This window comes from Chlorocebus sabaeus, chromosome 8 (genome assembly GCF_047675955.1).
Source record: "Chlorocebus sabaeus isolate Y175 chromosome 8, mChlSab1.0.hap1, whole genome shotgun sequence".
Taxonomy (NCBI): domain Eukaryota; kingdom Metazoa; phylum Chordata; class Mammalia; order Primates; family Cercopithecidae; genus Chlorocebus; species Chlorocebus sabaeus.
Window position 1 is genome coordinate 24,894,975 of NC_132911.1, and position 16,462 is coordinate 24,911,436.

The 16,462-nt window shown below is 42.1% G+C and overlaps 1 protein-coding gene and 1 non-coding gene across 3 annotated transcripts in view; both read left to right on the forward strand.

Moving 5' to 3' along the window:
- Positions 1–16,462, forward strand: part of DOCK5 (dedicator of cytokinesis 5) — a 233,048-nt gene that overhangs the window by 113,519 nt on the left and 103,067 nt on the right. For both annotated transcript variants that reach the window (XM_007961955.3, XM_007961957.3), the window contains exons 9-13: positions 1,262–1,343; positions 3,005–3,134; positions 4,937–5,009; positions 9,124–9,266; positions 13,139–13,264. In XM_007961955.3, the coding sequence (XP_007960146.2) occupies positions 1,262–1,343; positions 3,005–3,134; positions 4,937–5,009; positions 9,124–9,266; positions 13,139–13,264 (554 nt within the window). The remainder of the gene's footprint in view (positions 1–1,261; positions 1,344–3,004; positions 3,135–4,936; positions 5,010–9,123; positions 9,267–13,138; positions 13,265–16,462) is intronic.
- LOC119618939 (U5 spliceosomal RNA) lies at positions 10,131–10,244 on the forward strand. The gene has a single exon (XR_005235286.2). It is a non-coding gene; the product is annotated as a U5 spliceosomal RNA (small nuclear RNA).

Consider the following 16,462-nt stretch of genomic DNA (forward strand, 5'->3'; position numbering starts at 1 on the left):
ATGGGAACAAAGAATTCAAAATGCTGCATGGGAAGGTGAGGGAGGGATAAATAGGCCGAGCACAGAGGATTTTTAGAGCAACAACACTATTCTGTATGATGCTATGGTGGTGGATGCATGCCATTATGAATTTGTGTAAATGCACAGGATGTTGGACACCAAGAGGGAACCCTTATGTAAACTGTGGACTTTGGGTAGATGATGTGTCAATGTAGCTTCATCAGTTTTAACTAATGTTACTACTCTGGTCGGGAGAATGTTGATAGCAAAGGAAGTTGTGTCTGAGGGGAGAGAATATGTTATGGGACTCTGTTTTCAGCTCAACTTTGCTGCAAAGCCAAAACTGCTCTAAGAAAATAATGTCTATTAAGAAAAAACTTTTTTTAAGACTCTAAGGAGTGCAGTGGGCACTGTTCAGCTCTACAGTGGCACTACTGTTTATCAGCTAAGAAAATGGAGAATTTATTTTTGAGAAGATAGTTAAAAGTAATTGCTTACAATTGTTTCTTTAAATATATATATATTTTTTAATGTCATAATGTGAATTACAGAGGATAGATTTGGAATGACTGTTATACAATTAAATTCTTTTTTTATTTTTTATTTTTTGAGACAGAGTTTAGCTCTTGTCTTCCAGGCTGGAGTGCAATGGCACGATCTCAGCTCATTGCAACCTCCACCTCCCAGGTCCAAGTGATTCTCCTGCCTCAGCCTCCCAAGTAGCGGGGATTACAGGCACGTGCCACCATGCCCTGCGAATTTTTGTATTTTTAGTGGAGACGGGGTTTCACCATGTTGGCCAGCCTGGTCTCGAACTCCTGACCTCAGGCGATCCACCTGCTTCGGCCTCCCAAAGTGCTGGGATTACAGGCAGGAGCCACTGCGCCCCACCTAAAATTAAATTATTAATTCAGCAAAGCTGAAACTTCTATTCAAAGATTTTGAGATGGAAAGACAACCCGGACTACAGCATCCCATAAGCTCTACCGTGTGTGTGCCCATCAGGAGCAGTGGGTGTCCTGTGTCTGTGCGGGGCATGCCTTGCAGAGCCACAGCAGGGACGCTTCTCTAATGCCAGGACGCCCGGTGATGGCCATCTGTGTGGTCCCAGTTCCCAACTCAGCTCTTTTCACACTGGCCTGTTGAATTTCACTGAGCATTTCTGGCCCTTCCTCCTTCCCTTGTAAGTCTATACTAAGGGTTGCCTCGTCTCCAACCCCTGTTAGCCTCTCATTAAGAGTAATTTGTTTTCCTTTGCCAGTGAGAACTATCTAATTCGTTGGGGCAGTAACGGGATGCCTAAGGAAATAGAGAAGCTCAATAACCTCCAAGCAGTGTTTACTGTAAGTCCTCCCTTCTGTTTAATCATTCTCTTTGTTTATGATATGAACATGTTCACATAATGAGTATGTGGGAAACATACAAAATGAAAAGGTTAAAGGAAAAATCATCAATCCCCTGGCAGGAATAACCCACCCATTTATTCAACATGTACTTCAATGCCAGGCACTGATTTAGACAGTTGAGATACATCCATGAAAAATCAGGGGGAAAAAGCAGTTTTTGTCCTAATGGGTAAGACAGATAATAAACGATAATCAATCCAGCACAGGGACCCAGGCCTGTAATTCCAGCACTTTGGGAGGCTGAGGTGGGAGGATCACTTGAGCTCAGGAGTTTGAGACCAGTCTGTGCAACATAGTAAAACCCTGTTGCTACTAAAGAATTTAAAAAAGGAAAAATGACCTCAAAGTAGAAGAGGAGTGATGCTGCCAATTCGGATATGCCAAAGAGAAGAGTGCTTCCTTTAAGTGAAAAGGTAAAACTTTATAAGTATGTATGTATAGGAAAAAGCATCACATATAGAGTTCGGTACTGTCTTTGGTTTCAGGTATCCACCGGGGGTCTCAGAGCATATTCATCACAGACAAGGGGGGACTACTCTGTCAATGCACCACAATACATGTAACTAGTCACCTGGAGTCTTTATTTTTCCATTAACAGAAGCCTTGCAGACCTAGAGTAGAAATGCAGAGTGGACATTATCATTGATGGATATCTTGGAGACCTGAGTTAACTAAATTACAGGGGCTGGATTTGGAATGATTATGTTAAAAGTGATTCTTGATTTGGTAAAGAGAGCTTGGGCAGCTGTTTCATATAACCAATTTGAGATGTGATTAATTTTTTTTCTGAAGTTGAATTGAATGAGAGATATCAGCTCATTCCTGGGTTTACTAACCCATCCTTAAGAATACAAATAATGGCCGGGCATGGTGGCTCATGTCTGTAATCCCAGTACTTTGAGAGGCCGAGGCAGCTGGATCCCTTGAGCCCAGACGTTCAAAGCCAGCTTTGATAACATAGGGAGACCTTATCAAAAAAAAAAAAAAAGCAGACAAGTGTAGAACCCTAGCTACAAGAGAAATAGGTATTTCATTGACACTTCTGTCATGATTCAGTATACACTGATAAGCTCTCAATGGAGACCTCTCATAAATCAGGTGAATAATCCCATAAAGCAATGCCTGTCTTATAGTTGCCTCACGGGCTTGTTTTGAAGAGGAAATGAAATGTCACAGACTTGTGTGGATACCCAGTAAATGTCAATGTTACACAAGTTTTTACTTCATTTGATGCTGAAATGTATCCTGTACTGAGATACATCCAAGAAGGTTATACAGTCGCAATGATGAGGGCCCTGCTTTTTCAATACCCTGCTTAAGCTGATGAACTGGAGACTTCCGACGGACTATGATCTGATTTGTAAATTTGAAGTAGGAACCAGGGAACAAAAAAGCACTTGTTTACAAGCACAAAGTCATGTTCTCTGATGCCATAATAGCTCTTGGATGGAGATGGGGAAGAAGAGAGTCATTCTGGTATTTCAGCATTGAGAAATAAGGTCTGAACAGGATGTTGTTGTAGAGGGTAAAGAGAAAAGAGACACGGGGGACAGAGTGGGCCAGCCCTACCTCCTCTTGCACTTTCTCTGCCCCTTTAGGACCTCAGCAGCATGGACCTCATCCGGCCCCGCGTCAGCCTCGTGTGCCAGATTGTCCGCGTGGGCCACATGGAGCTGAAGGAAGGCAAGAAGCACACCTGTGGACTCCGAAGACCTTTTGGAGTGGCAGGTACCAGAGAGACCCAGAGACAAATGTGAAATAGTGCAGTGCTGTGGAAAATAGCATGGCAGTTTCTCAAAAAATTGAACATGGAACTAGCAAATGATCCAGCTGCCCTGCTTCAAAACAATCAAAAGCAAGGTCTGGAGGAGATATTTGTACATCCATGTTTGTAGCAGTATTATTCACACTATGCAAAAGGTGGAAGTAACCTAGGTGTCCACCAGTGCATAAATGGACAAAGAAACTGTGGTGTGTACGCACCACGGAATATTACTCAAACAGGAAGGGAATTCTGGCACATGCTGCATACAGCGTAAACGAACCTTGAGGACTTTACGCTGAGTAAATAAGCCAGACACAAAAGACAAATATTGTATGATCCCACCTATGTGAGGCACCTAGAGTAGTCAAATTCATAGAGACAGCATAGAGTGGTGAGTGCCAGCGGCTGGAGCGGGGGAATGGGGAGTTAGTGTTTAATGGGTATTGAGTGTCCATTTGGGAAGATGAAAAAGTTCTAGAGATGGAAGGTGATGATCGTTGCACAATAATGTGAATACACTTAATATCACTGAACTGTATACTTTAAAATGGGCAAGATGGTACATTTTATGTTATGTGTGTTTTACCACAGTTTTGAAAATAGAGAGAGGGAAGGAAGGAGGAAAGGAGGAAGAAAGGTGGGAAGAAGGCCCAGAGATAGTAAGAGATGGATCACGTTGTCATTGTCAGTATCAGACACGCGGATTTACTGCCTGGCACTGCCCGTTTTCTTTGCATGGGTTCTGTGTCCTCACCTAGCCCACGCTCCTTTCTTTCCCCCTTAGTGCCCAACACTGTATCTTATACACAGTAGAACCTAAGTTGTGACTATTGGAATCCTCCCTGTCTGGGTCTGCGTATTGATTTTAGTGGAATAAAATACTCGCTGGGAAGTGGTTTGCCTGTCTAGGAAATTAACTCTTCGAAGACAATGTTGTGTTTGTTTCTAAATGCTTTCAGAGAGGCTCCTTGGCTTACATCAAACCCCAGAACCTGCCAAAAGGCCCCGCATCTTCCTCTGTAGTTTGTTCAATTGAGGAAATACAGTTTGGGCCTTACATTGACATTTTGGTTACTCATAGATCGAAAACGATCAAGGAAATGTCACAATTCTGCTCCTGGACCTTTGGTTCCAGACTTACTAAAAAGTAACCTGATGTTAAATTTCTCAAGAATTTAGCAACTCGGGCAGGGCACGATGGCTAATGCCTGTAATCCCAGCACTTTGGGAGGCTGAGGCGGGCGGATCACCTGAGGTCAGGAGTTCAAGAACAGCCTGGCCAACATGGTGAAACCCTGTCTATACTAAAAAAATACAAAAGTTAGCCAGGCATGGTGGCATGCGCTGTAGTAGTCCCAGCTACTTGGGAGGCTGAGGCAGGAGAATTGCTTGAACAGGGGAGGTGGAGGTTGTAATGAGCCAAGATTGCGCCATTGCACTCCAACCTAAGCAAAAGAGCAAGACTTCATCTTTAAAAAAAAAAGGAGAAGAATCTAGCAACTCGATCTTGTAGAGTTTTTAAAGTGGATAGTCTGCAAAATTGATCCAGTAAAACCCAGACCCCTTCCTCAGCACCTCATGAGTCACTGTTTTGCTGGGCTGGGTATACTGGGAATCACCATTGGCAAAGAAATCTAAAAAAAAGTCCCTGCTTGGTACCTTTCTTCCTCCAGTGTTTTATGTTTGCTGATCCTGTCCTTTTCCATAGTAACTTACTGAGGCATGAAGCAATTAGTTTCTTTAATGAAGTTTGTCTTTTTCCTAGTGATGGATATTACTGATATCATACATGGGAAGGTGGATGATGAAGAAAAGCAGCATTTTATTCCCTTTCAGCAGTAAGTACTTTGGCATGTGTCCCAGGTGACTTGAGACCTGGATTAGCCATTCAATTGTGTGTTAACACAGAAACAGGTGCTAGAAACCATTTTCTCAGAGAAGGAAGGATTCTAAGCTGCAAGATTGTCAGATAGGAGCTGAACAGAAGACTTTGTTCAAAGTCCTTGATGTTGGACTCCCTTTGAAGAGGGTAAACTGAACTTCCCTGATTCTACAGAAAGGACCAAAGGAATAGAAAAGGGCAAATATCCATCTGCCCTGGAATGCAGAGTGGTGCCATCCTTGTGTCAGCAGTGCCAAAGTATATGTACAGTCTATTGCATGAAACAGGCATCATGGAAGACACAGAATCACGTGGGCTAGCATAGGGCTTCTCAGACTACATCATGCATATGAATCAGGGGAGCTTGTTAGGCTGCAGGGGAGTTCTGCCTCTGACAAGCTCCCAGGTGATGCTGATGTAGCTGGTCTGAGGGCCACACTGTCTGAAGCGAGGGATTAGGAGATGAGAAAGTGAAGGGCTGGCCCACCCGTGGGCCGGCATTCCTGCATGTCGGGGAAAAGCCATCCTGGGAGTATGTGAAAGGATCCCTGCAGAGCTTCACTAAGGCCCTGCATATTGAGCTGCAGGAGCTGGAGCCATGGGTAGGCCATTGAGGAGCTGTTGGGAGCAGATTCAAGCCCTGTCACTCTGAAGAAGTGCAAGTGTGAACATCGTGACCTGCTCCAGCACCTGCTCAGACACTGTAGGCCTAGCGGAGGCCGAGAGCATTGCCGGGACCAACTCCCACCAGGGGCCATCGTGCCAGTCAGAGGGCATCATCTCAGTTCACTTGCGGCTGCCACTGCAGACGAGTAGAACAAACAATTCCACAAACCAGCCAGAATCATATATTTGAGTTAATATATCATTTGTTTACAAATGATATCACAAATTAGTGGAGAAAGATACATTATGCAAAAAAAAATTTTTTTTGGAGAAAGTTGGCCATTTAAGATCCCTAAGTTAGATTGCAGTCTCACAACTTATGCCATTGTAAATTTTAGATGATTAAACATACAACTGTAAGAGCTAGAATCTTAAAATATTAACAGGAAAATAGAAGTTTTATATGGTAGTAATGAGAAGGAGGCCATTTTAAAGATTCGACCAAAAAAAGAAAAATTGATGGATTTAACCACCCAAAAATTGTAAAGAACTTATACATATAAAAAAATCAATACAATCTTTGCAGTGTGTTTGAGAAAGGATGAGTATTTGTAATATATAAAGAACTAATAGAAATTAATAAGGACATGAAGGGAATACACACACACAGAGAAATGGTGTTGTACATTTATTGAGGATGAGTGAAATGCAAATTGAAACATCAAGGTTTAGTTTTTATCTTGACCACATTTTAGTGTTTGGGTAGATATAAAGAGACATACATTACTTATAGGAATATAAATTGTTACAATGCATTAAAAGCCTTAAAATTTAGATATTTCAAAAAATGTACTCCATGATTAACAGTGATTATTTCTGTTGATGTAATGCTTGGTGATTTTGCCTCTGTTTTTGTTTTCCTGTTGTCTTTTTTTAATATAAAAAATATGTATTATATGTAATTTATAAAATATAAAAATTTTAATCTTTCAATGTTAAGTCCACACCTTTGGACCAGTTTCTAAACATGATAGTGCAAATAGCTCATGCTAAGTAGTACTTGTCTCTTTTATCCAGAGACTGCTAGGAATTATTTTTAAAATATGGTTGTTGCACTCTATCCTGGGTGACAGAACCGTACCCTGTCTCAGATAAAATAAAATATAAAGTAAAAATAGATAAAATAATTAAAAAATCAAATGCACTTACCTTTTATGCTACCACCTATATATTGACCTTCCAAGACGAGACAAATATTTTATGTAGCACAGTGCTAAAGTTAATTATGTGATAACTTTCATCTCCATGAACGCTGCTCCTGTTTTGTGTATAATATAAAACACTGTATGGACACACCTATATAAATATGTATTGTATAATATATAAATATGTTTAAGTATATTTAATACATATGTTGAATTTAATACAATGTTAATTTGTTAATTACATTATAGATATGTTAAATACAATCATACATCACTTCATGGCAAGGATACGTTCTGAGAAACATGTCGCTAGGCTCTCTTGTCATTGTGTAGACACCACAGAGTGCACTTACACCCGGAATGTATGGACTACTACACACCTAGGCTGTATGGTATAGCCTGTTGCTCTTAGACTGTAAACCTGTCCAGCATTGCTACTGTGCTGAATACTGCAGGGAATTGTAACACAGTGCTATGTATGTCTTTAAACGTATTTAAACATAGAAAAGGTCATGAGTTGTGCTGAGATGTTAAAACAGCTATAACATCACTAGGCAACAGGGATGTTTCAGCTCCATTAATAATCTTTTTTTTTGAGATGGAGATTCGCCCTTGTTGGCCAGGCTGGAGTATAGTGGCGTGATCTCCGCTCACTGCAACCTCACCTCCTGGGTTCAAGCAATTCTCCTGCCTCAGCCTCCCGAGTAGCTGAGATTACAGGGGCATGCCATCACAGCTGGCTAATTTTTCTATTTTTAGTAGAGACGGGGTTTCACCATGTTGGTCAGGCTCATGTCGAACTCCTGACCTCAGGTGATCCACCTGCCTTGGCCTCCCAAGGTGCTGGGATTACAGGTGTGAGCCATCATGCCTGGTCAGCTCCCTTATAATCTTATGGGACCACGGTCATCTATGCAGTCTGTCATTGACTGAAACATTGTTAGGCATATGACTGTATACTGAATAAATATAAATATATATATAATACTTACTAGATATAAATGCTGTACCATATATATTATAGTACTATGAATGTGTTATATTTGTATTTAAGGTTATACGTACATAATAGGAGTGGCCTTCATGGATATGAAAGGTGTCTGAAACAGTCATCTGTATATTTGCTGGTGGTGATGTGCCTCCTGCTTAATTTCTGAACCAGCTTTCCTCCAGCAACCATATCGCAATACTTAGACCTGAGATTGTCCCCACTGCATAATCCACACTTTGAGTCCCTGACGAACCCTGCCTTAATTTGATTACTGCTCACTGTGCAGCCAACAGCCGCAGTGAAGTATTTACGATGTAGACTGCAGCCTCTGGCATTGAATGCCTAAGATTTACGGCAAGCACTGCCATAACCTACTTCAAAAACTTTACAGTGTTTTCCAGTAGGAGAGTGTGGTATGCGTATTCTGCAAGTCCATTTAGAGAGAGTCATTTGTAAAAATCAGGAACTCAAGACTATAGCAATCCCGTTTGCCGGTCACATATTGCAGCGTGTTTTATTGTCAGGGTGCAGGGAACCCTGTGGAGAAAACTGGCCTACATGCAGCGGACAGAGGAGACAGGAGACTATTGTACTGCCCGCTGAGGTGCAGTTGCTGATCGTGCTTCTGCCTTCAGTAGAATGGGGGCTGTGTTTGGTTCTTTGATCGCCCTTTACGAGCCACAGCCTGATAAGGTCACTCAAGTGGAGCTTGTTTGACAAACCAAGATCTAGCTTGTCATCACATAGAAATCTGAGAACATCTGCCAGACACCAGGCGTATACACGGTGCTCATACATAGGGGGTTGACACTAGACAGAAGCCTTAACAGGCATGCGATCCCAGCCCATCTCTTACAGATGGAGAAACTGAGGCCCAAAGGGAGCCTCTTGCAGAGCTCACTATCAAGTAGAAGTAGACCTGGGGGCTCCTGCCCCTTCTGTGGGTGATCTGTGTTCAATTCTATTGCAGCAGCCTCTTCTGCCTCTGACAGAGCATGGAACATTGCCTCTGATTTTAGTTGCTAACCTTTTATCACCAGTTTTGGGTACTCTTGGGGTTTTTCCCTCTCTCTTTGCCTCAAGTCATTTCCAAGGTGAATTTACTATTTAAGATAGACACAAAATGGAAAACTAAGGAAAGATAGAATAGGGGTATTTAGTGTTGATATTTCCAAATTATTCCCATACAACTCACCATTATCTGAGGTTGTGCTGCAGAGACTTCCTTTCTCCCCCTCCCACCTTACCTCTTATTTCTCTTTTCCAAGAATTGCGATGGAAACCTACATCCGCCAGAGGCAGCTCATCATGTCACCTTTGATAACATCACATGTGACTGGGGAGAATGAGCCACTCACTTCAGTCTTGAATAAAGTGATTGCAGCAAAGGAAGTGAATCACAAAGGGCAAGGTACAGTCCAGTGCCAGAGCTGGGAGGGACTCTGCTGAGGGTGGGGGACATTCACAGCTGGGTCCTTGGACTCCTGCCCTTTATTATCTTTCTCTGATACAAAACAGCCTCTGCTGGGGACCTCAGCTTCCTACCACAGGCTTTTAAGACTAAACTGCATTGAAATGCACCCAGCAGTGATTTGATCACAGTTGTGTTTTGTAAATTCTGTGGAACAAATTTTTATCCCATGAGTCTTTACTCTTAATTCATTTATTTATTTATTTATTTTGAGACGGTCTCATGTTGTCACCCAGGCTGGAGTGCAGTTGCGTGGTCTTGGCTCACTGCAGTCTCCACTTCCTGGGCTCAAGCAATCCTCCTACCTCAGCCTCCCAAGTAGCTGGGACTACAGGCATGCACCACCATGCTCAGCTAATTTTTTAATTTTTTGTAGAGATGGGATCTTACTATATTGCCCAGGCTGGTCTCAACTTCTGGCCTCAAGTGATCCTCCCACCTTGGCCTCCCAAATCCCTGGAACTATAGGCATGAGCCACCGCTCCTGGCCTCCACATTTTTGTCTACCCTTCATTCCCAATGCTGACCCTAGATAATAATTATGCTGTATTCTGCATAAGTTTATCCCATCACATTTTTTAAAACTGAGAGGAAGGAAACCAAAGTAATACAGATGAATATGTATTAATATAAAATAATGTAAAAATTTTAGTTTTCGGTATCTCCATATCATGCTTTGTTGATAGAGTTTTAACTAAGAGAAGTTCTGCTTATTGAAACTGCATTTTGAATCAAATAAGGAAAAGCAGTTTTAAGACTCAAATACCAAGGTGATGACCATTTTTGTAAAATTTCAAACATTGAATACTTTGATTTTCCTTAATATTTTATAAATCTTTCACCTTTAACTAAATATTTCCATGGAGAGGAACCACTCTGAGCTTTAACCAACTTTTTAAGACCTTGTGTTTGCAGAGCTTATGAAATTAGTTTTAAAAAATGAGACAGCATTGTTGTCTGGGGTAATACCCGAGGGTTTGTTGTCCTATGCCCAGAAAATTAAGGATGTGGACACACACGAAGATTGAGTTTAGGAGTGGAGGTTTAATAGGCAAAAGAAAGAGAAAGGAGAATAGCTCTCTGTCTCTCATGAGAGATAGGGGCTCCCAGATTTTATAGGCAGGCTTGAGGAGGTGGTGTCTGATTTCTGTAGGGCCTACAGATTGTTTGGACCAGGTGTGACATTTACATCGCATGCAGGGAAGACTGGTCACTCCACTCTAATCTTATGCAAATGGGCTTTCCACCTGGCTGGCGCCATGTTGTCTGCTTCTTACTGTACACGTGGCTGGCAAAGAGAAGGGACGATGGAGCCGCCATGTTGGACATGCCTAGCTCCAGGTAGCCGTTTCCTATTGGCACAACTGCTGGCATTCACCCATGTGAGCTTCCAGCTTGCTTGTCTATGTCTGCAGCTCGATTTTACAGGCTAATCTTTGTTGGAAAAGAAGATGATTTGGGGGCTGCTTTTCATTAAGAGGAAAACCTTGCTGAGGATTTCCTTACCGTCACTATCTGTCTAAATAATTTATTAACTCCTATATCAAAAATATGTAGAGACTGGCCCGGGGGTGGCTCACGCCTGTAGTCCCAGCACTTTGGGAGGCCGAGGTGGGCGGATCACAAGATCAGGAATTGGAGACCCTTCTGAACAACATGGTGAAACCTTGTCTCTACTAAAAATACAAAAATTAACTGGGCATGGTGGCGGTTGGCTGTAATCCCAGCTACTTAGGAGGCTGAGGCAGGAGAATCGCTTGAACCACGAAGTCAGAGATTGCAGTGAGCTGAGATTTTGCCACTACTCTCCAGTATGGCAACAGAGCGAGACTCCGTCTCAAAAAATATATATATAGAGAGACTGAATTTGTCTGTACATATCAAAAATGCAGTGACTGAATGACTTTTTTTCACTACCCTGTAACCATCTTCCAAAATGGAAGCAATCAGAAAACATGTTATTTTCATAATATTTAGTTTCTTATGTACTTGCAATTATCCTGCATAGGAAAGACATGCAAGGAATCAATAAAGAATCTGAAAACAAATAAGTCAATATATTTCTGTTTTTGTTTTTGTTTTTTTGAGATGGAGTCTCACTCTGTCGCCCAGGCTGGAGTACAATGGTGCATTCCCGGCTCACTGCAACTTCTGTCACCTGGGTTCCAATGATTCTCCAGACTCAGCCTCCCAAGTAGCTGGGATTACAGACACCTGTCATCACACCTGGCTAATTTTTCTATTTTTAGTAGAGACGGGCTTTTACTATGTTAGCCAGGCTGGTCTCGAACTCCTGAACTCAAGTGATCCTCCCACCTCAGTCTCCCAAAATGCTGGGATTACAGGTGTAAGCCACTGTGCCTGGCCCTATTTCTGTTTTTTAAGAGCTCTTTTAACTAAGTATAATTTCAGCTGGAGTGGAAAACCCTTATACTAAACAGATTACCATGTATGTGTAATTTTTTTAACAAAACTGAAAAAAAGTCATTTCCATTCTTGCTACCTAACAGCAAAACAAGCACTTTTCATTTTTTTCTTTCTTTTTTTCTCAAATACCATACTTCATGCCAAACAGGCACTTTCCAAATGTTTTTATGCTCTTCACAAATACTTTTTTATGGCTGCATAATATTCTAGCATTTAGACTTAAGAAGAGGGAATCCCCTAGATAAACACTTAAGTGCTTTCTAATTTGTCGTTATTACAAATATAAAAACCCGTACTCTGACTATCTTTATACATGAAGTCTTTTCCATGTTTAAGACTGTCTCCCCAAGAAAATCCCAGAAGTTGGATTTCTAGGTCACATGCTGGGAACAAGCCTACACCTGGAGATATAAATATTGCCAAATCGCTTGCCATAGATTTCTATCATGTGTGAGTGTGTATCTTACTGCACTCTTGGTTATGTTATAAACTGATATTTAAAAATCATTAGGGCTGGGCGTGATGTCTCACGCCTGTAATTCCAGCACTTTGGGAGGCTGAGGCAGGTGGATTACTTGAGGTTAGAAGTTTGAGACCAGCCTGGCTAACATGGTGAAACCCCATCTGTACTAAAAAAAAAAAAAATACAATAATTAGCCAGTGTGTTGGTACACACCTGTAATCCCAGCTACTGGGGAGGCTAAGGCATGAGAATTGCTTGAACTCAGGAGTCAGAAGTTGCAGTGAGCTGAGATGATGCCACTACATTCCACCTGGGCAACAAAGTGAGACTCTGTCTCAAAGAAAGACAAAAAAGAAAAATGGTTTGTTCTTAGAGGTTTAATAACTATACACTTCTTTTTCCTTTTAACATTCTGCCTTCTTTTTCTATGTAATTCATTATTGGGAATTTATTTTAATGAAAATACAAGATGAGAAATTAAATTTTCTTAGGTAGCAAGAAAATAATCCCAGCATATTCATGTAATTATTGGATTTTTTTCATGATTTGTTATGCCTCTTTTGCCATATATTAAATTGCTATATACTATAGTATTTCATTGTTTCATGTATATGTCTTTTTTTTTTACCACTAGTATCACAGATCATTGTAGCTTTACCATATATTCTGGTATCTGGTAGGGCCTATCTTTACCCTTTTTTTCCCCCAAAGTTAGCATCTGTTCACATCTCTGTCAAATTCTCAAAGAGGTCATGTTGTGATTTTAATGGAAGTGTCATTAAAATTATAGGTCAACTGGGGGAGAATTTACATCTTTATAGTAAGATTGTGACTATACAATTTAAATGTTCTTCTCAACAGTTATGCATGTGTTATACAGATCATACAAAGAACTAAAAATTTATCTTTTATTCGTTTAAAGGACTTTGGGTATCCTTGAAGCTCTTGCCAGGTGACCTCACACAGGTTCAGAAGAATTTTTCACACTTGGTTGATAGATCAACAGCAATAGCCCGGAAGATGGGCTTTCCTGAAATCATACTGCCAGGTAAGCACTTTGCATGGCTCACCTGTTTGCTTCCTCCTGTGCAGCGATTGTTTCTTATTGGACGGTGGAGGCAACTTGGATCCAGAAGACTTGGTTGTTTGCATTCATTGGTCCTGAGGCAACTGGGACACAAACAGAGACACCTGCAGTACTTAAGAAGCTACCCAGTGTGCAAGCCCAAGATAATGCTTTTAAACATAACTCAAATTTTTTTACTCTCTCTTTTACACAGACTCTCTCAGATTGCACAGGGTGCTCCGTTCAGGAGACTAATTGGCCTCATTTGTGTGTCCCTTTCTCGTTGTGACGTCCACAGTACGTGGGTGCCTTGCTGTCTCCATTCTCTGCAGCTCCAAAAGTGCTCTGGCTCTCCCTGTTCTTGTTGTGATGAGAATAGTCAGCATTTTCCTGTTTCATCTTCTTTCTAGTGATCTGCATATGTGTGTGTTCTCTCGATTCGCTGACTTCACCCATTTAATTTTAATCTCCATACTAAGAAAAGGAAATCAGTCCCTCAAATTTTATACATGTTGCTATAAACTAACTGATATTAACAGAAATTTTAGAAAAACAACCATGCCATGTTAGAAAAATTCTGGAAAACCAACTTATCTGTTGCACAAAAATCCAGGTTGTTTTAGGCCAGGCATGGTGGCTCATGTCTGTAATCCCAGCACTTTGGGAGGCCGAGGCAGGCAGATCACTTGAGGTCAGGACTTCGAGTCCAGCCTGGCCAACATGGTGAAACCTATCTCTATCAAAAATACAAAAATTAGCTGGGCATGGTGGCAGGTGCCTGTAGTCCTAGCTACTCAGGAGGCTGAGGCATGAGAATCGCTTGAGCCCGAGAGGCAGAGGTTGCAGTGAGCTATGATTGCACCACTCACTCCAGCCTGGGTGACAGAGCAAGACTCTGTCTCAAAAAAAAAAAAAAAAAAAAATTAGGTATTTTAAAGTAATACAAGACCTTATTTCTCCTCTGGGAAATTAAGGGGCAGTGGCAGTGATAACTTGTTGCTGCCTACACTGTCTACATGTAGTGAGTCTTAAATGAATATTTGTGGAATGAATGAATAAAAAAGCAATAAAATGGAGATCACTCTTTTTTTCTTTTTCTCATAAAAGAAGATAGTTTTTTGCTTATTTTCTCCATTACATGGCCATTTTACCCTGATATACATTCATCAACATTCTGGGAAAATGTTTTGTCTTCTTGTTAAAGAAAAATTTTACTGCTACAACAAGACACAAATCTGAAAACATAAAGTAGAGGAGTTTATTCTTTGATCAAGGTGACAGCAGGGTTGGCTTCTCCTGAGACCTTTGAATAAGGTGAGTTTACCTTTGAAATCTGGCTTGTAAAATAACATTAAGTTTTTTTTGTTTGTTTTTTGTTTTTAAGTCAATAGGATTGGTTCATAGAATGCCAAGGGCTACATCGGTTTTAAAATTCATCTAGAATATGGCCAGGCGAGATGGCTTACATCTGTAATCCCGCACTTTGGGAGGCTGAGGTGGGCAGATCACTTGAGGTCAGGAGTTCAAGACCAGCCTGGCCAACGTGGTAAAACCCCATCTCTATTCCAAATACAAAAATTAGCTGGGCGAGTTGATGTGCACCTGTAATCCCAGTTACTCGGGAGGCTGAGGCAGGGGAATTGCTTGAACCTGGGAGGTGGTGGTTGCAGTGAGCTAAGATTGCACCACTGCACTCCAGGGTGACACAGCAAGACTCTGTCTCAACAACAAAAAAAGCTGGGAGTGGTGGTGCGTGCCTGTAGTCCCAGCTCCTTGGAAGGCCGAAGCGGGAGGATCACTTGAACTCGGGAGGCAGTTTGTAGTGACGTTAGATCGTGCCACTGCACTCCAGCCTGGGCAATAGAGTAAGGCTCTGTCTCAAGAAAGAAAGACAAAAAAAAATCATCTAGGGGGGCGGTTCCAAGATGGCTGAATAGGAACAGCTCCAGTCTACAGCTCCCATTGTGAGCGACACAGAAGACGGGTGATTTCCGCATTTCCAACTGAGGTACCAGGTTCATCTCACTGGGGCGTGTCGGATAGTGGGTGCAGGACAGTGGGTGCAGCCCATTGAGCGTGAGCCGAGGCAGGGTGAGGCATCGCCTCACATGGGAAGCTCAAGGGGTCAGGGAATTCCCTTTCCTAGCCAAACAAAGCAGTAACAGACGGCACCTGGAAAATCAGGTCACTCCCACCCTAATACTGCGCTTTTCCAATGGTCTTAGCAAATGGCACACCAGGAGATTATATCCCACGCCTGGCTCAGAGGATTCCACACCCATGGAGCCTTGCTCATTGCTAGCACAGCAGTCTGAGATCGAACTGCAAAATGGCAGCGAGACTGGGGGAGGGGTGCCCGCCATTGCTGAGGCTTGAGTAGGTAAACAAAGCTGCCAGGAAGCTCGAACTGGGTGGAGCCCACCTCAGCTCAAGGAGGCCTGCCTGCCTCTGTAGACTTCACCTCTGGGGGCAGGGCATAGCTGAACAAAAGGCAGCAGAAACCTCTGCAGACTTAAATGTCCCTGTCTGACAGCTTTGAAGAGAGTAGTGGTTCTCCCAGCACAGAGCTTGAGATCTGAGAACGGACAGACTGCCTCCTCAAATGGGTCCCTGACCCCCAAATAGCCTAACTGGGAGATATCCCCCAGTAGGGGCCGACTAACACATCACACAGCCAGGTACCCCTCTGACACGAAACTTCCAGAGGAATGATCAGGCAGCAACATTTTCTGTTCAGTAATATTCGCTGTTCTGCAGCCTCCACTGCTGATTCTCAGGCAAACAAGGTCTGGAGTGGACCTCCTGCAAACTCCAACAGACCTGCAGCTGATGGTCCTGACTGTCAGAAGGAAAACTAACAAACAGAAAGGACATCCACACCAAAACCCCAACTGTACGTCACCATCATCAAAGACCAAAGGTAGATAAAACCACAAAGATGGGGAAAAAACAGAACAGAAAAACTGAAAATTCTAAAAATCAGAGTGCCTCTCCTCCTCCAAAAAACGCAGCTCCTTGCCAGCAATGGAACAAAGCTGGACAGAGAATGACTTTGACAAGTTGAGAGAAGAAGGCTTCAGATGAACAAACTTCTCCGAGCTAAAGGAGGAAGTTCAAACCCATAGCAATTAAGTTAAAAACCTGAAAAAAGATTAGACAAATGGCTAACTAGAATAACCA